The 25,631-nt window shown below is 39.6% G+C and overlaps 1 protein-coding gene across 2 annotated transcripts in view; it reads right to left on the reverse strand.

Annotated features, from left to right (window-relative positions):
- Positions 1-25,631, reverse strand: part of DENND5A (DENN domain containing 5A) — a 112,552-nt gene that overhangs the window by 56,058 nt on the left and 30,863 nt on the right. For both annotated transcript variants that reach the window (XM_082626468.1, XM_082626469.1), the window contains exons 2-5: positions 14,713-14,784; positions 13,838-13,947; positions 11,313-11,970; positions 1,219-1,406 (exon numbers count right to left, since the gene is read on the reverse strand). In XM_082626468.1, the coding sequence (XP_082482594.1) occupies positions 1,219-1,406; positions 11,313-11,970; positions 13,838-13,947; positions 14,713-14,784 (1,028 nt within the window). The remainder of the gene's footprint in view (positions 1-1,218; positions 1,407-11,312; positions 11,971-13,837; positions 13,948-14,712; positions 14,785-25,631) is intronic.

Here is a 25,631-nt window from a genome sequence, read left to right on the forward strand (position 1 = left end):
TTTCTAATGATGCTTTAAATCTATTTTAGAATGAAGCAGTAGATAAACAAATATATTGTTTTAATCAATTATTTTAGTATTTAAAACAGTAGGAAAGAGGAGCAGGCCATCCTCACAGCAAGGGAGGAGAAGCATTCTCTCAAGGCCTTCCTTATCTTCAGCAAGGAAAGTTTTCAAAGCTACATTCAGTACTACAAGAATCACTATGATCAGGTCAACTTTTACAGAGCAACTGTGGCCTATAAAACAAAACCACTGGTTTATTAATACATGTCTGGCTACTAAAGCAGTTATAAAATTATATTATGTGGAATTTCTTTAAAAAATAGGGGGTAGAGGGCTTCCCTGGTGGCGCAGTGGTTGAGAGTCCGCCTGCCGATGCAGGGGACACGGGTTCGTGCCCCGATCCCGGAAGATCCCGCATGCCGCGGAGCGGCTGGGCCCGCGAGCCATGGCCGCGGAGCCTGTGTGTCCGGAGCCTGTGCTCCGCAACGGGAGAGGCCACAGCAGTGAAAGGCCCGCGTACAGCAAAAAAAAAAAAAAAAAAAAAAAAATTGGGGGTAGAAAGTACAGAAGTAACATACAATTTAAATGTATGATAACTGTTAAAGCTAAGTATTGAAAACACAGAGATTCACTATGCTACTCTTCTGTGTAAGTTTAAACTTTTACATAATAAAAAGATTTTCTTAAAAATATGTAAAATATCATGTTTGAGGGGCTTCCCTGATGGCGCAGTGGTTGAACGTCCGCCTGCCGATGCAGGGGGCAGGGGTTCGTGCCCTGGTCCGGGAAGATCCCACATGCCGCGGAGCGGCTGGGCCCGTGAGTCATGGCCGCTGAGCCTGCGCGTCCGGAGCCTGTGTTCCGCAACGGGAGAGGCCCCAACAGTGAGAGGCCCGCATACCGCAAAAAAAAAAAAAAAAAAAAGAAAAAATATGTAAAATATCATGTTTGAAAAAGGCAGTTCACAACAGTATAAACAGAGATTATTATAAAAGTATGTCAGGTGATAGAGGAAACAAGTGTTTCTGGAATTATATAAATTGAGCTAAGTCTTCATTGTTTTTATTTTTTTCCTAGGAAGTTGTTTGTGTTCCCCAAAATAAAAGAAAACAAGCTTGGTGATACCACCCCGGGCTCATCCCAAAGCCCTTCTCTCCCAAATCCTATATCAGGGCCACAGGCACCAGCACCCAAGCTCCACGTTTTTCTTACCTCTTGAGGCAGCTCCAGTTTTGACCGGTCATCCAGGCCATTGGAATGCAAGCCCATCAGGTATGGCACAGGAGCATCTAAGAAATGTAGGAGAGAAGCTGGGAGAATAGGAACATAGACATGCTGCCACTGGAAAGGAAACATGAGAGCTGTAATTGTCTCTGCCACAGTCATCAGTCTCTGGTAATCTAGGTCAAAAAAACAAAACACACACAAAACCAGTCAAAAACAAGGTACTTGCTTCTCAAATAGTAAGTTAAAATCTTCAACACAATTGCACATTTAGAAAGGAACAGGATAAACTTCAGCAAGGGTATGCGCAGAGTATGATTCCCTTGTGGGTATCAGAGAGACAACCCAGAGACCTCAATGGACCACGAGCTGAAGTATACACCCCCCCACACACAGGTCCATGCTAGTTATAAAATTTCATATAGAAATACAATTTAAAAAAAAAGAAATACAATAGGAATCATAAATAGCACCTTGCTCCAAATACTAAACCAGAATGTTAAGTAGATTCTCTTCAGTAGAAGGAGAATGGGGAAGTGAAACAAAAAGAAAAGGAACAGTGGCCTAGTCTCTGTTCAGCATGAATGTCAAAACACCTCATTTACCACTCACATGTCTGCATTCTACAAGGAGCTGATGTGAACTTTGCCTTTAAGATCAAGCCCAAAGAACCTTCAAGCATGCAGAGGCTGGTTTTCCACACTAGCCAAGTCTGCCTTCCACCTGGCAACCTTTCTTGAATGGTAACAGCATGAAAGTGTCATTTTAACACTTTGATAAAAAGCTCCCCTAGAACCTGAAAGACCCAGAAGATTGACTTTCATTACTCAAAACTCTTATTCTAGGTCAGAGAGCATATCTTGGAAGAGAAGCTTGTGCTCAAAGTTTAGCTTTTCTTCAGAATGCAATCTCTAGACTTTTTTTTTTTTTAAATGAGTAAAAAATACATCAGCAAAGCCAATACAATAGATTGAGATTTAACACATTACTATTTACAAATGGTATGCTAGTTTCAGACACTTAAAGACAAAGTAGGAACATCAATTTTAAAATCATATGAGTAATATCCTCCTGGAATGGCTGATTTCAAGTGAGTTTTCACAGGAGTTAAACAGTTTTATGCACTAAAAACTCAGCCCACCATTTAAGCAAACCTCAGCTTGGTTCATAAATGAGTAATAAATAACAAAAAGCTTTCCAGAAAATGAAGAAGAATGAGCAGGAAGTGAGCAGAAGCTGATATATATCAACTAGGTTTTAGCAAAGCATCCTGTGTGCTCACCAATAAAACTTTGGAGCAGCTTACTACCTTGCTCCTGGCTAAGCCTGCCCTGGAAATAGTTTTTTTTTTTTAACTAGTAATGCAAATAAATAAAAATTGATGACTAAAACTTCATCATCTCCAACATGTTGAGTACACTCTAAGCAAGTGCCTCAGCTTCTTCGGGGAAAGCTAAGGCATTTGATAGATAATAGATGAGTGATGTAAAACAATCAGTGGGTAAAACTGAGCTCAGAGATTTGGTCATCAATAATGATTTTTTTAAAAATACAACTGATTTAGCAGAAGGATAAAAGAGTGCAAGCTTTTCATATTCACTAAAATCAGGAACAGACTGATAAGAGTTCAAGAAGAAAGTCGATCTCATTTTTCACTATGCCCCACAAAGCACTGCCATTCCCATATTAAAGACTATTTGGTGAGCACCCTCTCCCAGTTGAAGCAACAACAAAAATATTTCCCAAATTACAAAAAAAAAAAAAAAAAAAAAAAAAAAAAAAAAAAAAACCACACTCTTTCAAGGATTAAATAGATAATCTATATAGCCTTTCAGAAAAAGTATTTACTCCAACGTGAGAGTAAGCAACAACTGAGGAACAAATTTAGGCCACTTCAAGTTCTACCTTCAGCCTCTTCTGAGATATCTCAGTTCCACGGGGCACCTGTACAACTTTGCTTGTTATCTTTCTGTTGAAATCTTCCTGCTCTATGATTACTCTAACAATTATTATTAAGAAGAATTCTAATGATTCTCTAGGTGAGGCCTCAGTTTTTGTATCTTTCACCTCTCTTTTCTAGATATGAATGCTTGTAAATAATCTACTAAGAGCAATAATCTTGAGAATCGCAGACATGATAAGAATATACTTTAGGGCCTCCCTGGTGGCGCAGTGGTTGAGAATCCGCCTGCCGATGCAGGGGATACGGGTTCGTGCCCCGGTCTGGGAGGATCCCATATGCCGCGGAGCAGCTGGGCCCGTGAGCCATGGCCGCTGGGCCTGCGCATCCGGAGCCTGTGCTCCGCAACGGGAGAGGCCACAACAGTGAGAGGCCCGCGTACCGCAAAAAAAAAAAAAAAAAAAAAAAAAAAAGAATATACTTTAAATTTCAAACTTAAGATGATCAAAAGAATGTAAAGCTGTGGGAGAAAACCTCCAAGAGATATTTAAAGCTGAAGGTCCAGTCTTACTGTGTCCCAACACTGGCTCTTAAACACCCATTTTGAATAAATATTACACTGAATAATTTCTCCCCCCGTTTCAGTGTACACACACATATAGACACACACCATTTCTGGTTTTTTTTAAAAAAGGCAGGAAGGAGAAAGGCCTTTTCAATCATGTGAAAACCAAAAAGCTGCTTCTTTTACCAAAAGTCAATAAAGCAGGTGCTACTCCTTTACGTGGCTGGCATTCCTGACAGGTCTGCTCAGAGACAAGAACATCTCATAGCGGTCCAACAGACACTCTGAGTAAAGGAGTACTCAGGAGTCCCTGAAATGCCTTCCTCATGAGGCTTCCTGGACACTGGACTACTCCTTATAGTGTACCTAGTTACAGTGTCAGGGAACATCTATCTACTCTCTAATCATGAAACAGGGCATGCTAAAGTCTGAAGGAAGGGGCTTCCTCTGCTCCATAAAAGCAGGTTTTTCAATAGCACAGACATCTAGTTCTGGTTTTTCCCTATTCTTCAGGATGAGTCTAATCCAGTATCTGAAACTCAGCCCACTTATTTCTGCTAGAGTGGGTAACCTTATTCGCCTCAGATTGAAATCCCTGAAGAAGTCCCTGTGATACACTTGAAAGTGTGCGATTCCTAGAAACAAAACACTTTAGGGGGTGAGAAATAATCTCCTCTTTCAAGGCTAAACTGCTTTCCATTTATATGGTTTGGTTTTACAGATACTAGAAACTTGGAATTTCATGGCCTCTCTGGTCTGAGTTGTGGGTTTCTATTTCCCTACATTTTTTGTATTTTAAAAAAGCAACAACTCATCTTGAAGGATGGCCTAATAAACCATGCCTCCGGGATCCATCAACCCGTGGTACCCACACTAAGATGCTGACCTCCCAGAGCTGTAAGCAACAGCACAAAATCCATTTCTAGGGGCTTCCCTGGTGGCGCAGGGGTTGAGAGTCTGCCTGCCGATGCAGGGAACACGGGTTCGTGCTCTGGTCTGGGAGGATCCCACATGCCGCGGAGCGGCTGGGCCCGTGAGCCATGGCCGCTGAGCCTGCGCGTCCGGAGCCTGTGCTCCGCAATGGGAGAGGCCACAGCAGTGAGAGGTCTGCGTACCGCAAAAAAAAAAAAAAAAAAAAAAATCCATTTCTATACACCAGTACAAACGATAAAATCAGTACCTCCTTTGCCATTGCCTGTCTCTGTGCTCATCATGCCAAGAAGGTGAAACTAATAAATAGGAAACAGCTGAAGGTCATCTGCATCCAGAGTTTAGCCAATCAAAATCAACTGGAAACACTTCAGCTCGAGGCAACTCTCTGGGTTTTCTCACAGCTCCCATAATGCTGTAATGAGCAATTACTTTTAACAAAAGGAGATAATGCAAAGCATACTGGGATTACAACCACTTCTGAGTGGTGAAGAGAGAATAATCAGCACATTCTTATGACTTCTTTCTGTGCAGAGAAAGACATTAGACTTGGGATCACTTTACAGATAAGTTCACTCCTAAAACAAACTACAGGGAAGTTCCTGCAAATCAGAAATTGAATTAGAAACTGTCCTTGCATACTCACACTTCTGTGAAAACTGTATGAACAAGGATGTTTCTCATGCAATCTTTGTTCTTAGGAAACAACCTAATCTCTGTCCTGATATCTCCAAGATAAATTGTTAAATGAAAGAAGGTATAAAACAATGATTAGTATGCTCCCATCTGTGTTGTTTTTAAAAGGTATACATGCTGTATATGCATGTCTATGTCTGGAAGGAAACAGGAAACAGTGATAAGTCTTAACACGTCACTGTACATACACCCTTTTGTAATATTTTAAATTTCTACCATATGACTGAAATGCTTTTTTTCCAAGTTTTACTTTAACATACCATATCAAAATGTATATAATGTAAAGAATATTATAATTAATACATGTGCAACACAACATTAAAAATAGTGCATTATATAAAAGTATTTAGGAGGAGGGCATAAAAAAAATCAAGAGATTATTTCACAAGGGTAGGATTTTACATCAAAAAGAAGGGAAACAGGGACTTCCCTGGTAGCACAGTGGTTAAGAATCCACCTGCCAATGCAGGGGACATGGGTTCGATCCCTGGTCCGGGAAGACCCCACATGCCGCGGAGCAGCTAAGCCTGTGTGCCACAACTACTGAGCCTGCACTCTAGAGCCTGCGAGCCACAACTACTGAGCCCATGTGCCGCAACTACTGAAGCCCACATGCCTAGAGCCCGTGCTCCGCAACAACGCAACAAGAGAAGCCACTGCACTGAGAAGCCCACGCATCGCAACAAAGAGTAGCCCCTGCTCACCACAACTAGAGAAAGCCCTCACAGCCAAAAAAAAAAAAAAAAAAAGGAAACATTGAATTCTCTCTGCACTGTTTTTCCACACATTATTTATTTGTTTTAAAAAACTATTATTTTCATTAAGGATGCACAAGAAACTTGATCTCCGGCTACCACAGGAAGGAGAGAGGAAGATTTCATTTTATTCCCTTTAAATTTTTTTGATTGCATTACTTTGCAAAAAAAAAAAAAAACTAATGTAAGCTTATGTATAAAATAAGCCACAAGGATACATTGTAGAACACAGGGAATATAGCCAATATTTTATAATATGTATAAATGGAGTATAACCTTTAAAAATTGTGAATCACTGTATTGTACACCTGTAACTTATATACTATTGTACATCAACTATACTGCAATTAAAAAATGAATTAAAAAATACTAATGTATGCATTTGTTTCCAAGCTTGTCTGCACTAGTTGAACTTATTACTGGGTTGTATAATTTAACGAAATATTATATAAATAAATGGTAAGATATGAGGGCAAAAAAAAAGAACTGTTTCTCTGAAAACAAAATTAAATGCTTTAAAAAGACTCAGTAAAACAAAGTCACTAAAAATACAGCAGTTGAATTAGGCATATCACTTAAGTGCAGAAAACTTGGGAAAACTAGTATCTACTGTGGTTCTTTTGCAAGGTCCTTTAAAAGTTCTCGCTCCACTTTAAAAACTGGAAAACTCAGTGTGAATGAATTATGGGTGAGATTTATACAAGAGAAACAATGCAGACCCCTGATTAGTGGATCCATAATCAAAGAAAATGCACAGATACTTCATCAAAAGACTGGTGATTATACAGTCATATGGTTTAAATTAAAATGTTTAAGGGATGTATATATCCTTTTAGGATTCCCAAACTTAAGTGACTTTTCAATTATTGAATTCACTACCCTACTAAATCACATCAGATAAAGAACTTCTGCTCTCTGTATAATTTTAAAACAACCACTAAAAAATATGCTGTTAAAGAAAAACTATCTCTATAGGGATCAAAGAACAAAATTATCAGTAGTAAATAAAATGATCTACACATATCTTAAAAGAAAGATTTTCCCTAAATAACACCTCTTTTCTATTCAGAAGGCAGGACATGTAGTGGGCAACACCAACTCTGAGTGCTGATGGCATGTTTTTCAAGAGCCAGAGAGATTTCCATCCACATGAGTCCTCTGAGTCATAAATAAAAATTACTTCAAGAAAACCAACCTGAATTGTTTCAAGTTCTCTATTAACAATAGAGAGCACAATCTACATCCAATAAAAGGCAATCCACTCCATTTTAGCCTCAGCCATGCTCAGCAATGCTCAGGAAGTTTTCAGAAAAAGTTTTTTTTTAAACATGCTAAGCATGACTTTTAGGTCCTGAGTTCAATTTGATTCTGCATATAAACCTTCTCAACTGCCTTCAAACCTCTTAAAATTATTATGTATACAATAACCCATATTCTGGGAAATATAAGGAGGAGCACTGAAGGAAAAAATATTACCTATCATATTTCTGGTTTTAATCCTCCTTTTCTCACCTTTAAACATCCCCAACTGCATCATAGGTATTAAAATGCCACTGCACATTTTAATACCCTATCTGGTTTGGTTTCTTCCTCTGTTCTGGTCTAAACCAGACAGTCTTCACTACTCAACCAAGTCTCTGTTTCAAAGTACAGTTGACCTTTGAACAACAGGGAGGTTAGGGGTGCCTACCACCCACACAGTTGAAAACCCGCATATAACTTTACAGGCGTCCCTCTGTATCCATGGTTCCACATCCAAGGATTCAACCAACTATGGATCATGTAGTCCTACAGTACATAGTTATTGAATAAAATCCACATATAAGTGGATCCGTGCAGTTCAAACCCATGTTGTTCAAGGGTCAACTGTTTTGCCCAGCTCCAGTCTAGAAACAGTAACTAAAAAAGCAACGAGAATTGTACAAGTCTATACTTCACCCAGAGACAGAAATCTGAAACATCATTATTTTAAACAAGTTGCAAAGTAAAACCTCAGGAACCACATTTTAGTCAACAGATGCTTTTGTTCAGTCTGCAGTGTTCAACAAGAATGTTGTTACCAACGTTTAAAAATCAAAAATTTCACATAAAAAATCTGGGTCCTCATGAAAAATTGGAAGACCTAGTAACATTAGGCCAGCATTTCCACAAGGAATTAACTGGAGCTAACTAGTGGTTGTCCACTTTAGATGCAGTATATGCTCTTCAATTCAACAGTCTCCATTACTTCACCTTCAGAATCCAACCATATCATACCACTTCGCTGTTACCTCCCTAGTCAGAGACAACATAATCTCTCACTTAGATTGTTAAAATGGCCTCCTAACTAACGTTATTCAGACTCTGCCCATGGACCAAATCTGGGACATTTGACCATCAAAATAATCAATCATAGTAATGGCCTATATAACCTACTGAATAAATAAAAATCTATGAGTCCATACAATAATAAACAAGGGAGAATGAAATGTTCTTCCTCACAGTAAAATGCAACCATCCTGGTAACTGGTTCAGACTAGAATCATCAATGGATGTTAAAGCTATTAAGCAAAATTTTGAAGAGAAACAGTGTATTTACAGGGTTTCTCCCCACAAATTACTTCTTAATTACAAAGGGAAAAATGATAACTTTCCAGTTAAGAAACTCAGCAGACATCGTCTTAACCAAGTGATCAAATTAACATTACCAAAAATGGGACAAATGAACACCATGTGCCTCCTATGATGATAAATAGACATTATGTGCCTCTAGATACAATGCACTGAGAGAACCACATCACTTCTGTGATATTGCAGCCAAAAATTTATAACCTGAATCTAGTCATGAGGAAACATCAGACAAACCAAAACTGAGGGACATTCTACAAAATACCTTGCCTGTACTCTTAAAAAATGTCAGTCATTAAAGACATGAGGAATTTACTACTAAAAGCAATGCATGTTACTGGACTAAATCCTGGACAAGGAATTTTTTTAAAAAATTATCATTCACTTTTATGTGAAATCTAAAAAATAAAACAAACTAGAGATTATTAAAAAAAAGAAAGAGACTTACAGATATAGAGAACAAACAAGTGGTTACCAGAGGGGAGAAGGAAGAGGGGGAGGGGCAATATAGGGGCATAGAGGATTAAGAGGTAAAAACTATTCTGTATAAAATACACTACAAGGGGGGCTTCCCTGGTGGCATAGTGGTTGGGAATCCGCCTACCAGTGCAGGGGACATGGGTTCGGGCCCTGGTCCAGGAGGATCCCACATGCCACACAGCGGCTGGGCCCATGCGCCACAACTGCTGGACCTGTGCTCTGGAGCCCACAGGCCACGGTGCTGAAGCCGCGTGCCGGGAGCCTGTGCTCCACAGCGAGAGAAGCCACCACAGTGAGAGGCCCGTGCACCATAACGAAGAGTAGCCCCTGCTCGCCGCAACCAGAGAAAGCCCGCGCACAACAATGAAGACCTGACACAGCCAAAAATAAATAAATTTAAAATAAATAAATAAGCTACGAGGATTTATTGTACAACACAGGGCAGCCAATATTTTATAATAACTATAAATGGAATATAACCTTTAAAAATTGTGAATCACTATGTTGTATACCTGAAACATATAATATTGTGTATCAACCATACCTCAATTTTAAAAAATTTATCATAACAGACATTATTGGACACTGGTAAAACCTGAATACAGTATTGTTATTTTATCAATGTTAGATTTCCTAAATTTATTAATCATACTATGGTTATGTAAAAAAAAATGTTCTTGTTCTTATGAAATAAAAGCTGAAGTATTGAGGAGTCAAGGAACATGGAGTCTACAATGACTCTCAGTGGTTCAGTTATGTTTACACACATACAGAGATACAGAGGGAATGATAAAACAAATGTGGCTAAATGTTAATAACTGGTGTATTGTGGGAGAGTGTACAAGAGTTCTTTGAACACTTCTTACAACTCTTCTATAAGCTGGGAATTATTTCAAAACAAAAAGTCAAAAATCTTAAAACCTCCAATGACTAAGCATCTCAGAGTAACAAAGTCCTTACAATGGCCTACAGGACTCTGTACAATTTGGCCTCCTGTTAAGTCTCTAACACTATCTGCTACTACACTCCTGCTCTCTCACACCATGTTATCTACCAGGCTTCCTCAATGTTCTTGAACATACCAATCACATTTTTGTCTCAGAACCTTTCTACTTCCTGCGCCCTTTGCCTGGAATACTTTTCCTAGACATTAACGTGGGTTGCTCACAGAGGCCTAACCTAATCACTCTATTAAAAATTGGAATTTCCCTTCCCCCAATACTATCCTTCCTGTTTTATTTTTTTCCACAGACCTTATTACCACCTTACATACTATATATTTTATTTATTTATTTAATCACCTCTCAAAAAAAAAAAAAAGGTGGGGTGGGGGGGCATTCCCTGGCAGTCCAGTGGTTAAGACTCGGTGCTTTCACTGCCAGGGCCCAGGTTCAATCCTTGCTCGAGGAACTAAGATCCTGCAAGCCATGAGGCAAAAAAAAAAAAAAAAATCACCTCTTTTTCCCCACTAAAATATAAGTTCTATTATAGCAGGGATTTTTATCTATTTTGTCCACCCTGAATCTCTAGCCCCTAGAGTAACTCCTGGCACACAGCAGATTCTCAATAAACATGTACTAAATGAATGAATTTTATGTCACTTATCTGGCTCCTTTAATAAACATTTGTTTCCTTCTGCTCTATTTTACTGTTTTGTCCAAATCTGCTGCTCACTATCACTTAACGTCTCATTTATAAAAACAATTCAGTTATAACAAACAAACAACAGAAAAAAGCAACACATCCTCGTTTTCTCAAATATATTTTTTCAAATATATGAAGGATCATCGTACTGTCAGGCTGAGGAAGGGGCAGAAATAACTCTGCAGAGTGATAGAACAGAACTGATGGAAAGTCAATTTCCCATGACCATCAACTCCTGCCTCCTCTTTTCAGCATCAATCAGACGTCAGAAGGCAGGGTTCCCCTCCCAGACTGGAGTGCCGAGCAAAAGGCCACGATGATAGCCAATTAGAAGTGGTAGACCTCTCGTGTTCCATTAATTTGTCATCCAGCACCTACCTGCAAAAGATCTGAGTTTTGCTCAAACTGTAACAGCCCTTGTTCTTTACAGTCAGCCCTACTGTATCTGATATGGAAAGAAGAGAGGCCCTATGAAGGGAGAGAGCTCTAGTAAGCACTGACTTACGCTGTGAGTAGAGCAGGATTTGAAACTCCAGAAGGGCACAAGTGAAAAGTTGAAACACATTCTCCACCCCAAGCAGTTCAAAGACCTCTTTGACAGGAAAGTCAAATAAGGGAAGCTCATTGGTACTTGGTCTCTGGCAGACAATTGGCCCATAGACCCCAGAAAACTTCAAGGACCGGCCAGGAGGTGGGAGAGGCACCTCATAGAGTACATTGTATATGTAGCTCTCTAGGGGCAGTGGAGGGGGCTGAGGTGAAGTGACTGCCTGGTGAAGTTGTTCCAGCACACTCCGACATGCTTTCATGAAGGACATGGGCGTGATGAGGCAAATGCACTTAGAGACGTAGAGCGTATCCCGGCTAATGTCGTAGGAGTTGAAGCGCTGCAGCTTGGTCCCAGGAGTGCCTTCACCATCCTCCATGTCACTGTGGTCTCGGCCATCAGCAAGGGGAGCATGGAGGACATCATACTCAGCATTATGCATGTGGTAGAGGGTCTGCATTGCACTGCAGATCTGCTTGCTAGTCACCTCCTCATAAAATGTGAGGGAAAACCCAAATGTCCGAGAGCCATCCTCCCTTGTGATAATAAAGGCATGGAACTGAGGTTCCCTGGGATCAGCCTGGGTCTTGAATGCCAGCCCTTTGGGCATGCATAGCTGCAAAAGACACAAGGAAACAACTGGTGAGAACCCTCACTGCTCAGAACACCATCACTACTCATTTACTTAAAGAGCACCTACTGTGCTGGACATCTGGGATATAAGACCAACACAGCAAAATATCTGCCCTAAAGACCTCCCATTCTAAGACACACAAGTAACTAAAATTATAATGCATTTATCAAGGCTATACAGAAATATACACAAAGTGCTAGAGGAACAAAGAACAAACAACTCAGTCTCAGCCTTCATCAGAAAAGGCTTCAGAGATGAGCTTATGCTAGGATTCATCAGGTAGATAAGAGAAAGAAGGGTATTTCAGGGGCATGAAGAAAATGCACAAAGGAGGTAAAAGAAAGCTTGGAGAATTTAGGTAGGTGGTTAAGCATGACAGCATGTATTAGGAGATGATGCTAGAAATATATCTAAAAACCAGACAGATGCAACTTCATACCTAAAAATAAACAAAGTTTTAGATTCTATCAGCTCACAAGATTCTGTCATCAATAAAATCTTCTCTTTTCATAGAAAAAAAAAGGGTGTTCATTTCATGTAATGCAAGGAGATGATATAATCAGGATAAAGATGCACTTTTTTCACTCTAACTCAGATGGGTTATATAAAGAAACTTGGGTAGCTAATCTAACTGACCTGAATCAATCAGCTTCCATTTTCCACAAACCTGGCTATACAAAGGAACTACGAGGAGCCTGGGTTAACAAGTACAAGGAGCTACATTATGGTATATCCATTACCCTTGAACTTGACTTCTCAAAGCCTAAGTGTTTCTAGAATATAGTATGTTAAAAGGAAATAAGCACTGGACTAGGAGTCAAAAAACTTGAGGCTCTCTACGATTCAGTTTCCTCTCCTGTGAAATGAAGATAATACAGTTTACTCTGCGTACTTCACAGGGTTACTGCATGCATCAAACAAGATAATCCTCAAAAAGCTATTAAAACAGAGGGCTTCCCTGGTGGCGCAGTGGTTGAGAGTGCGCCTGCGACGCAGGGGACAGGGGTTTGTGCCCCGGTCCGGGAAGATCCCACATGCTGCACAGCGGCTGGGCCCGTGAGCCATGGCTGCTGAGCCTGCGCCGCCGGAGCCTGTGCTCCGCAGCGGGAAAGGCCACAGCAGTGAGAGGCCCGCGTACCGCAAAAAAAAAAGAAACAGAGGCAGTACAAAGATATGGTTAAGAGCAGAGTTCTGGAAACAGACTATGATATTTAAGCTTGCTCAACTGCTCGTTAGCCATATGACACTGAACACATTACTTAACCTCTCTGGATGTTAGTTTCCTCACCCATAAAATATGTGTCTGTGTCTGTGTGTGTTTACTTAATATTATCTACATAAGGGGTATTGTGAGGATTAAATGAGTTAATTCATGTATAATACTTATCACAGTGCCTAGCACAAGGTGAATACTCAACAAACGTTAGCTTATTCATTGTAGTATTCATCTACAAATTTAAAATGCTGCCCTATCTAAAATTATAATAAAACAAAAACACCCATTTCTGTCATATTACTCAGATATATACAATACAGATGAAAACTGCTTTAAACCTCACTTATTGTGTAAAATCAATGCTATAAGCAACCAACAGTTCAATCTCACAAAAAAAGTTCACTGACCCAATACTGTGTATTTGTCTGACTCAACAGAAGCACCTTGTGACTTCTGGTATATCTGATATATTCCAAATATTTGATATAGTGATCAAAATGCAGAATCACAAACAATATGCATATAAGAAGTTACTGATACTTGGTGGAACCACTGCTACCATAGTCTGAACTCACAATCCTACTGTGAATTACTCTGTAAATTATCTCATACTTGTAGCTAACAAATACTAACCATTCCCACTGCATCTTGGTCAAAGGGATTCCAGTCCACGTTCTCAGGATATCGTGCAAGGACCTTAGACTTGAATGTTCGTCTCAATGGTGTCTGCTCAAAATTTTCTCCTGCAAGAAAAAGAATGAAGCAAGTCATCTGCACAAAGTCCCCTGAAACCACAGGTTATGAATATCTGAGCTTGGTAGTCCAGCAAGGTACAGAAATGAAGGCAAAAGGGTTAGTATGCCAACCATCTAAGAACAGGAAAGGTATTATAGTTATTAGATCAGTAAGAAGCTGGAAAAGTTTAGCATGGTTAATACTGGATACTGTTAGCTACCTTGGTTTTTCTTTAAAATGAAATCATTACTACAATCTTCTTGGGAGGAGAGGGGAGAAAGCACAAGGAAAGATGAAGGATTATATCCATCATTTTTTTTTCCCTAAAAGCTACATTTCATTTGCTTAAAGTCAACTAATAACATCATAGAAGCATAAATTATTTTAAATTCAAAATAAAGTATGCATTTCTATGATCTCTGAAAAAATACAAAGGGAATTAAAAAATTCAAGAACATTAAGAAAGCAGATTTCAGGATAAATCCAATGAGCTATTTTGTCAATTGAGAATCATTTGAAATTTCTGAAATTCTCCTTTGTTTCCCCCTTCCCCCTCCTAAAAACATTAGAGCATACTGAAATATGAAAAGAAACTGAAAAGAAAAGAGGAAGAATCAAAGAACCCACCACCTAGAGGGATACAAATATGAAAAAATCTATTGGTCGAAAAAGGCATAAGAAAGTTAGGTCAAAGGGTACAAAATGCCACTGGAGAGACTTATGTAAGAGCCACCAGAATGCTTTGGGTGTTCTCAATTTTGTTTTGTTTTTACCTTCAGTTGTACTTGAAATGAAAGGGCTGGCACCATCCCTGGCTTTAGAAGCCTGTATGTACTGGCATAATGCTATATGATAAATGAAATAACATAGTATTACAATAAAGCAATGTTATTCAAACTTTTTTGACCATGACTCCAGTATGAAACAAAGTTTATATCATGAAGCAATAAACACACACATGATATATATTAATATATATAAATTCACTTAAAACAAAAATTTCACCAAAAAATACCCTTACTATATGGAATGTGTTCTCATAATTTCTACTCTATGTCATTAAAACCAAAAAGGCTAACTGCAGACCTACTAATGGTCATGATTCACAGTTTGAAAAACACTACAAAATAGTATAATGGGATGAAGAGCTCAACAGGTATTAAATTACTATAAAGCCACTAGTGCTTTTTCTAAAAGTATACCACCCAAATATTGCTTTTCCCAAGGGATTAGGGAGAAGGGAACAAATTAAATGCACCTAAATATTTTGAACAAATAAATTTAGTAGGAATCATGGGAAAATATGTGGGAAACATGATCAAGGACAATTCAATTGAATTCTATATCTATTTACTGAGTAATCATGTTATACAAGGGCCTTAGGTACTGTGGAGGATAGAGATGAACCAGATGAAACACCCATCCTCAAGGACCTTTCCGTTAAACGTATAGGAAAAAGAACATACACAAATAACATTTTCCCAGGAAGGTTATTATCTGGGAGGCTCCAGCTTATGTGGTCTATCCATTCAGAGCACACCTGCACAGGATCCTGTTCACGGGCTCTAGTTGATAGAATAAATTCTGTTCCAACTAAAGTTTTTATAAGTTGGCTTAGAACCCAAAGGGGCTGGTGATTATTAAGGAAGATGCACTCCTCACCAACACAAGACTGGGATGAACCTAAAGTCAGATAGTCCTTCACTCTAAATCAGCCCAGAGGCACCTTGAAAGTTTTTTAAAACAGTTTATATTATATTACTTCTAAGGCACCTGTTCCAGAAACTAATAATGATTCCAGTCAGTGAGTTATTGCTTTTAACAATTAAAACCCTCACTTCCATTTTCTCTCAGGTTTTGTCCACCATCATCATCAGAAGCCCACTTATTCATAATTTTCAACTTCTGACAAGACCCAACCTTCTTTCTGTTAGTAAAGCAAGTTCCACAACTCAATTCCTCTAATTTCTAATCCCTTCTTCCAAATTGATTTTTCTGAAACTCTTTTCTAGCAAATTTCATCTCTCAAAATACATTTCATAATCTTCACTAAATAAAACTGGCAAAATCAGCCGGCAGCTGGTAATACCAGTAGCAACAAAGCCCTACAGCTATGTTGAGCTAGTCTCAGAGTTTTCACTAACACCTGCAAAGAGTGCAAAGAGCCCACCCATGGCAAGCCTGCACTCACTGTACAAAGTAATTAAACAGCAAGCAGCTGACATAAGGTCTTGTCTACAGTCTGACATTCTCAGAATGTATTTTTAAACTGCATTCAGTTCTGAGAGAAGATAACTATTTCTTCCTCCTAAGCTTCTTTATTTTTAATTGTCAGTTTGCTCATTTCTTCCTTAGTAGGCTAGAAAATCCCCTCAGTAAAAACCACGAAATATTTGAACACATACAGGAATCAGGGCAGTTAGCAATGTCCTATATGGAAGCCTTTAGAGAAAGAAGTTTTCCTAAGATGGCTACAAGGTGCCCCGTAAGACATGAAGAGCATTCAAAGGATGGAACAGGGGACTATTTAGGGGGAGAATTTTAAACAACCAGTGAGATGTAGAATGGAGCCAGAAGTGAACATGATGAGCTGACCTGGAGTGCAGACAAAGAGGTGGGGGAAGCTATGAATCACAGGGTGAACTGGCCTTCAGATCCTCTGTCCCCACCACTACCTCTCCACCTCCTGCTCCTTCTTTAAACAAGCTGAGTAAAGAAGTCTTGTTAAAGAGTCAGGTTCTGAGTAAAGGCACAGCAGAGAGCGCCAATCTCAGACAAAAGTCCTTCTGTGTATTAGACTGGACCAGTAGCAGGAACATAGTCTTTTCACTGCAAGGAGAAAGAAGATGTATAAAGAAGAGGTATGAAGGCCCTGAGAACAATCGTGTTCATTATAATCACCCTATGAAGTGTCAGAAAGTAATAGAGGAAGGAGATCACAAACCTAAGATCTTTTTGTTAAAACAATTTAATCTTTCATCATTTACCGAGGGCTGAGTTTTTTGAGAATAAGCAATGGAGACTTATTACCTCAGGAACATCTACATAGCCCCACCTCCTGAAACCTACACATGTGTCACAGGTCCCATAAATCCTCAGTTATTTAGACCTTTGGAAATTCAGACAATATCAGAAATATGACATCACAACAACTACTGTCCTATTTTCCTAGAAACAACAACTAATTATTTGCCCAGCACAAATGTCAGCAGGTCTGAATATCAAAACTAAAGCCCATTTCTAACAGCAACTTAAAAATTAGTCAACTAGGTATCAGTCTGTCTTTGTGAATCTGCTCCCTGGAAAGTACAGTTCAGATAAAATACGACAGATTTTTTTTTAAAGCCTGTATGCCTTACAAGGACTTCTAATAGGTTCTTTGTTTACTTGTTCTGCTCTGGCCAGGCCAGAAACAAATTGATATTTGTATTGCTATTAGCCTCTTGGTACTAGCTTGATTTGAATAACCCTGAATGAGGGATGCTTATGCTGAGAAGCTTCAAAGGAACCCCTAAACTCTCTGAAATAATTTACAAATTTTTGTATGAAGACATTTGCATTTTTCTGGGGAGAGAACACAATTTCTATCAGATCTCAAAGGATCTCATGACTCGAAAAAGTTAAAAACCACAGCTCCAAATGTTTATCCTAATTTGGGCAGAAAATATTTTGACCACTTAAAGGTTAACCTAAATGGGCAGGTTTTCATACAATCTAAAATAAAATACACATACTACTAAATAACTGCTTTCTAGGTTGATGATGACCCAAATTAAGACCATTATTTTCTCCTTTCTTATCATGAGACACCTATGTTGATTGTTTCATACATGCATGTCAACAAGTCAAAAAAGAAAAAAATATATCCTCAAAAGTTCTGTCTGAAGTCCTCTGTAAGGTCATCAGAAAATGTTCACCAAGATCTCCAAGTTGTACATTTATATTAAATTTATTACATTTGTGTTTTTAAATGGTAGAGCAGATATGAAAAGGTAGGTACCCAAACAGCTACCTGAGAAAGACCCAATATGGTTAAATCTCAACCTGGTTTATGTTGAACCACACAAAGCTTCTCCAGATCACAATGTTAGCTTAGATTCAAGCACAATAAAAGTAACCATCATTTCCTGGGAAACTGTTTATAGGACATATCTGTTATATCTACATCTTAGATTAGATATACCAAATAAAATGAATATTTCAATTTCTAAACCTATCAGTAATCAGAGTTTGGATACACTAAAGGAGTTTTACATAAAATTTGAAGTTTAAAAAAACAAAACAAAACGGACTTCCCTGGTGGTGCAGTGGTTAAGACTCCACGCTCCCAATGCAGGGGGCCTGTGTTCGATCCCTGGTCAGGGAACTAGATCCCACATGCATGCCGCAACTAAGAGTTCGCATGCCACAACTAAGGAGCCCGCCAGCCACAACTAAGGAGCACACATGCCGCAACTAAGGGCTAGCACAACCAAATAAATAAATTAAATAAATATTAAGGGAAAAAAGAGCTAAGGACATTTTTATATCTGGTCCCTTGGAGGAGATAGGGAGGATAATATAAATATCTGTGAAACTGAAACAAAACACAAAAAAAACAACAAAAACTGACTTTGTCAACAGAATAATTTATATCTAGTTTGATGGAAGTTCTGCTTCCAGCGAGACCAACTCTCTTGCAGATAACCATGAACTCCGGACAAAATATAAAAAACAACTACCTGAAGGTCCTAGAAATGAAAAGCAGGCAGATTATGAAGGCAAATGGAGGGTCAACTCTTGGGAAAAGGTAACAACAATGGATAAATGTCCCCTTTTCATGGCTTTTGGCTAGGCAGGTCCCAGTCTGTGCCATGAGAGGTGGCTAAAATTCGGATAAAGATCCATAGTTATACTAGCTTAAGGAACCGGAGGACAGAATTTAAAGGCAACCACAACAGCTGGGAAGCAAGGGAAGGAAATTCCAGAGAGAGCCAGAGAGGGGGTACCGCTAACTCTGTGTATAAATGCTGCTCAAATCTCTGGCTGATCCCTGAACCATGCGTGCATGGAACAGATCCCAAGCAGCTAGGTTAGGGCTAACAGAACTGAACTGAGATTTAAGCGGCCGCTCACTGCTGGGAAACAGAACAAACAAAATTCAATGTTTTTGGAGGAAGGTGACAGAATCCAGAGTCTCTACAACATATCGTACATAATGTCAAGGACACAATCTAAAATTGTTCAGCATATAAAAAAACAGAAAAACATGACCCATTCTCAAGAGAAGAGTCAATCAAAAGAAAACGACTTTGCATTGATCCAATATTGGGATTAGGAGACAAGGATTTAAAACAGCAATGTTCATAATGAATGAAAAGACAGTACAACGAAACACACACTATAATTAAGTGGATGGGCTTAACAGCAGACTGGAGATGCAGAACAGTTAATGAACTTAAAAACAGGTCAACCAAAAAGTAACCAGGGGCTTCCCTGGTGGCGCAGCGGTTGAGAATCTGCCTGCTAATGCAGGGGACACGGGTTTGAGCCCTGGTCTGGGAAGATCCCACATGCCGCGGAGCAATTAGGCCCGTGAGCCACAACTACTGAGCCTGCGCATCTGGAGCCTGTGCTCCGCAACAAGAGAGGCCGCGACAGTGAGAGGCCTGCGCACCGCGATGAAGAGTGGCCTCCGCTTGCCACAAATAGAGAAAGCCCTCGCACAGAAACGAAGACCCAACACAGCAAAAATAAATTAAAAAAAAAAAAAAAGAAAGACAAGTGAGAGGATCATCACTCCTTAAAAAAAAAAAAAAAAGTAACCAATCTGGGGCTTCCCTGGTGGCGCAGTGGTTGAGAATCTGCCTGCTAATGCAGGGGACACGGGTTCGAGCCCTGGTCTGGGAGGGTCCCACATGCCGCGGAGCAACTAGGCCCGTTGAGCCACAACTACTGAGCCTGCGCGTCTGGAGGCCGTGCTCCGCAACGGGAGAGGCCGCGATAGTGAGAGGCCCGCGCACCGCGATGAAGAGTGGCCCCCGCTTGCCACAACTGGGGAAAGCCCTCGCACAGAAATGAAGACCCAACACAGCCAAAAAAAATAAATAAATATATTAATTAATAAATAAATAAAAAGTCAAGCATTTGAAGCCCTTTAAAAAAAAAGAAAGAAAGAAAAATCTCTGACATTAAAAAATTCATTAAAAAAAAAAAAAAGTAACCAATCTGAAGAACAGAGAGAAAAAAGATTAGTGAGAGAAAGGGGGTCAGAGGTGGGGGGGACCCAAAGATATGTGGGGCAGCAAGTCTAACATACATATAATTGGAGCCCCAAAGGAAAGGAGAGCAAATGAGGTAAAAACGAATATTTGAAGAAATAATAATCAAAAATTTCCCAAATTTGGTAAAAGATATAAATTTACAGTCAAGAAGCTCAGCTGAAGCCCAAGCAGGATAAATACCAAGAAAATCATATGCAGTCAAATTTTTGAAAAAAAAAAGAGAGAGAATTTTAAAGAGAAAATCTTGAATGGAGACAGGAAAAAAAAAACACATTACATTAAAGAAGAAAAAATGATTGAAATTACTACTGCCTTTTTAACAGAAACAATGGAGATTAGAAGACACGGAACAACACCTTACAAGCACTAAAAGAAAAAAAAAAGGCCTTGTCAACCTAGAGTTCTATAAACGAACAAAAATCCTTCAAAAGTGAAGGCAAAATTAAAACAATTGCAAGTAAAACAAAACTAAGAGAATTCATTGCTGCAGACCTGCACTACAAGAGTAAGAAGAGCCCATCCCAATAGGTTACATGCTGTATGATTCCATTTATATAACATTCTTGAAATGACAAAATTATAGAAATGAACAGGTTAGTGGTTGCCAAAGGTCAGGGATGGGGGGGAGGGTGGCTATAAAGAGGCAACCCCAAGAATTCTTGTGGTGATGGAACTATTCTGTATCTTGACTATATGAATGTCAATATCCTGGTTGTGACAGTATACTATAGTTTTTTAAGATATTACCATTGGGTAAAGGGTACAGGGTAATCTCCCTGTATTATTTCTTACAACAGCTTATGAATCTACAATTACGTCAAATAAAAAGTTTAATGTATTTAAAAAGTATATTTTTAATTTTTAAAAAGTGTTTTAATGTTTTTAACAACCTGCCGAAGTTTTAAAGCAGAGGCTGCAGGCAACACAATTGAAGCATTCAAAGCTATACCTTGGACAGAGCTCTTTGAAGGCAGCTTAACTATCCCTCTCTCCAGGCCCAAGACAGAAGTGTCACATAAACTGCCTCACCTCACCACATCAACACCAATCCTACAAGGTCTAGTTCACATTATCTACAGCAAGAATGATGAAATTTTTTCCTCTGGGAATGGATATAACCAGGTTATTACGCTATCCTTTGCATACTGGCATCCTGGGATGTCCTACAATTGATCCCGTTAGTGTCACTGGCCATCAATTCAGTGCTACTCATGCTATAATCAATTTCCTTCCTGCATTAAAAGACATCACTGTATTTTTCGTGTTACAAACATTTCCGAAACTGACTGCACATCAGAATAGTATTACTACTACCAACTCATACTTGGGTTTTCAGTTCACGTTGAAAACCAGCTGGTTTTATCTTCATTTGTTGCCCCAGCATTTCAATTCTGCTTGTCTTCTAGATAATTTCTGAACCCCTGTACAAATCAGAGATCATCTTCGGTCATCTTTGACTAACAGGGCACAATGTAGTAAGAGAAGGGAATGCAAATTTCTAACTAAATTAACCTTGTTATTACTTTTAGATGACTACTTCATTAATATCAGCACTTTTTAAATAGAGACAGCTTTAAAACACACAGTAAGACTAGCAAGCAGAGTTCTGGTAGCTAAAGAAAGCCACCTTACACTGCCCTCATCACTGTCTTCTTCCTCTCTCGTACACATAAAATTGAGGTAAATTCACAGCTCCTGCAGCATAAAGTGAAGAAGGTAACTGCTCCTTGAAGAGACAGCCTATACCTTGGCCCACATCACCAAGATGACTGTGGTGCTCAGGAGTCAGACATTTACAAACAAATATCCAGAATGTAGATAGTGAGCTGCCCCCACCTTGGACAAGCCACAAGGCCTCTTCTAAGGCACTATCTAACCCAGGAAAGCTGTTTACCAGGCTTTTCAATGAAAGAGCAATAGAAACCATCTGTTACTCCTATGTGTTCCCCTGAGGAAGATTTGTTCACTTTCTTTCTCAACATACTTTCTTTGTCAGATAACTTTAGATTTGTGTATACAGCCACTACTTTTATTGATGCTTTGCCTCCTGCTTGATATTATCCAGGCACCACGCCTAGTCCAACTCATGAACCTAGTATTCCTAAAATGGCTGAACTTCTCATGTACCCGATTTTAACAAGAGACTGAGATTTGAGAACCTATCCAGAGATGACTGCTCCAAACCACAGCTAAGACAGAACTTTGGTAGCAAGGCATCAAGTGTAGACACTGCCTCCCTTTCAGCCCAGCTGAATACCCTGCAGGGCACACACTTGTTGAGCTAACATCTTGAACTAAGATATGTAATTTGCTGTGTTTAGTGGGGAAAGCAAAAAGCTCTCAAATTCATGGTCCAGTTTAACGAACCCAGTCCTGTGAGATGGAAATACACATACTATTCTAAATAGAGTGAGGGCTCTCAGAGGCTTTACGTGTGTATACACAGGCACTTTTCTCTATAAGCTGGGCCCTCCGGAAAACTGGGCTTAGGCAAACCCACTGGACTGGAATCTCTAAGTAAGAAATAGCAGAGGACAAATATGAGCAATGGTCCCCATGCTCTCCTCAATACCAAATTTTAAAATAAGCAGCCTAAATTAAGTGTAAACAACTAGCCTAGAAGGGAGGAAAGAGGGTCAAGGTCCCACCTTGGCTACTAATTGTATGATCCTAAACAACTTACTGAGTTTTGTGGGTCTCACTTTCCTCAACTGAAAGATAAAGAAGCAGAGAACTAGTTGGTGATCCGTAAAGGTTTTTCCAGCTCGATCATTCCAGGACTTAATGACTGCTGGGCCTACAGTCTGACCAAGCGTGGAAATTCTGCCTTTCAAATTGTGAGCTCTAGGCATGCGTTAGTTCTCCCTCTACAGCCTCTCTCTTTCCAAAATCCCACTGAAACAGTAGTAGAGGTGGGGAAGCATAAACCTATAGAATGAAAGTGAAGATAATAGCAACAAAATTTTAGAAGCTGGGAAGCAGATGGATGAATCATTACTGACAGGAGACTTAAGAAAACTGAGATACAACATAACCTCCAAAAAGCTCAGGAACTTGTAGCATCAGGTACTTATGAAGTAGGGATTACGATGGGGTTAAAAACAGAAGAATTGATTGAAAGCCTATTTAAGAACCAGCTGGCATCAGCTCATGAATAAACAAAATGTTGTGTAACTACACAATGGAACATTATTCAGCCATAAAAAGAAATGAAGTACTGTTACATCTCGCAACATAAATGAACCTTGAAAACATTATGCTAAGTTAAAGAAGCCAGACACAAAAGGCCACATGCTGTATAATTTCATGTATATGAAATGCCCAGAATAGGCATATTTACAGAAACAAAAAGTGGTTGCCAGGGGACTAACTGCTAATAGGTATGCAGTTTCCTTTTGGGATGATGGAAATGTTCTGGAACTAGATAGTGTGACGGCTGCACAACACAGTGAATACACTAAAAACCACTGAAGTGTACACTTCAAAATGCCACATTTATGGTACATGAATTATATCTCAATTTTGAACCAGCTGGACCACCCAGCCCAGCCCAGCCCACCCCATACATTTTCCACTCCATCTGGCCTCCTCCATTCAAGAAGAAAACAAAGTTTATTCTTTACAATGGATTAATAAAATGAGTGGGGAGGGCAAATGGGTGATGGTGGTCAAAAGCTACAAACGTCCAGTTATAAGATAAATAAGTCTTGGGGCTGTAATGTACAACATGGTGACTACAGTTAACAATACTGTATTGTATATGTAAAAGCTGCTAAGCGAGTAAATCTTAAAAGTTCTCATCACAAGACAAAAAAAACTTGTAGCTATGGTGATAGATATTAACTAGACATTATGTAATCATTTTGCAATATATACATACATCAAATCATTGTTGTACACCTAAAACAATACATTGTTATATATCAATTATATCTCAATTAAAAATAAAAAAAGAAGGGACTTCGCTAGCAGTCCAGTGGTTAAGACTCCACGCTCCCATTGCAGAGGGCATGGGTTCAATCCCTGGTTGGGGAACTAAGATTCCACATGCCGCACGGTGCAGCCAAAAAACATAAATTAAAAATAAGAAGAAGAAGAATGGGTGTCTATACTTGGGATTGCACAGTTATCAAGCATTAACAGCTGAAAAACCACAGACATAGCTGAGAGCAAGGGTATTGTTCTAAAAATAGGGAAATAAGAGAAGATTTACATACTGAACATTGAGACCCTCAGTGCTCTTCCACTACTTGGCTCTCAGAAACTTGGCAGCTAGGATTATGCCCTCAAGGCAGAGATCTGAAGGAGCATTTTATGTGAACCTGACCAGCACAAGAAAAAAGACCTAGAGATACTGATGGTAAAAGGGAAAAAACTATATAGCCAAATCATTCTATAGTGAACCGCTCAGTAACCAAATCCCACCTATGAACACAGAGATCCCAATCAGCTTCTTGGTGCATTATTTTTTTTTAATTAATTAATTTATTTATTTATGGCTGTGTTGGGTCTTCGTTGCAGTGCGCAGGCTTCTCATTGTCGTGGCTTCTCTTGTTGCAGAGCACCGGCTCTAGGTGCGCAGGCTTCAGTAGCTGTGGCACACGGGCTCAGTAGTTGTGGCACGCAGGCTTCAGTAGTTGTGGCTCGCGGGCTCTAGAGCGCAGGCTCAGTAGTTGTGGCGCACGGGCTTGGTTGCTCTGCAGCATGTGGGATCTTCCCAGACCAGGGCTCGAACCCGTGTCTCCTGCATTGGCAGGTGGATTCTTAACCACTGCGCCACCAGGGAAGCCCCTTGGTGCATTATTCTTTGATGTAATGCGTAGCCAGAGATCATGAGGTGAAAAATAACTCCCCACTCCTTAAGGATGGGCTGCTCATAGGAAAAATCTGACAAACGCTACCAAATTTGACAAACACTGGAAAAATCTGACAAACACTATCAGATCAAGATAAACATGAACAGGGCTTCCCTGGTGGCGCAGTGGTTGGGAGTCTGCCTGCCGATGCAGGGGACGCGGGTTCGTGCCCCGGTCCGGGAGGATCCCACATGCCGCGGAGCGGCTGGGCCTGTGAGCCATGGTCACTGGGCCTGCGCGTCCGGAGCCTGTGCTCCGCAACGGGAGAGGCCACAACAATAAGAGGCCCGCGTACCGCAAAAAAACCAAAAAACAAAACAAAAAAAAAACAAAAAAAAAAAGATAAACATGAACAATGATAAGTCATGTTGAGAGTATGTATGTATTCCTGATATAATATGATGAAAATGACACTTTACCTCTGTAGTCTTCCTCTCAAAAAACCATAACCCCGGTCTAATCATGAAGAAAAACATCACACACATCCCGATTGAGGGACATTCTACAAAACAGTTGACCAATATTCTTCAAAACTGCTGAAGTCATCAAAAAGAAAACAAGCCTGAGAAAAGG

The sequence above is a fragment of the Mesoplodon mirus genome (genome assembly GCF_964341445.2).
Source record: "Mesoplodon mirus genome assembly, chromosome: 7".
In the NCBI taxonomy this organism is placed as follows: Eukaryota; Metazoa; Chordata; class Mammalia; order Artiodactyla; family Ziphiidae; genus Mesoplodon; species Mesoplodon mirus.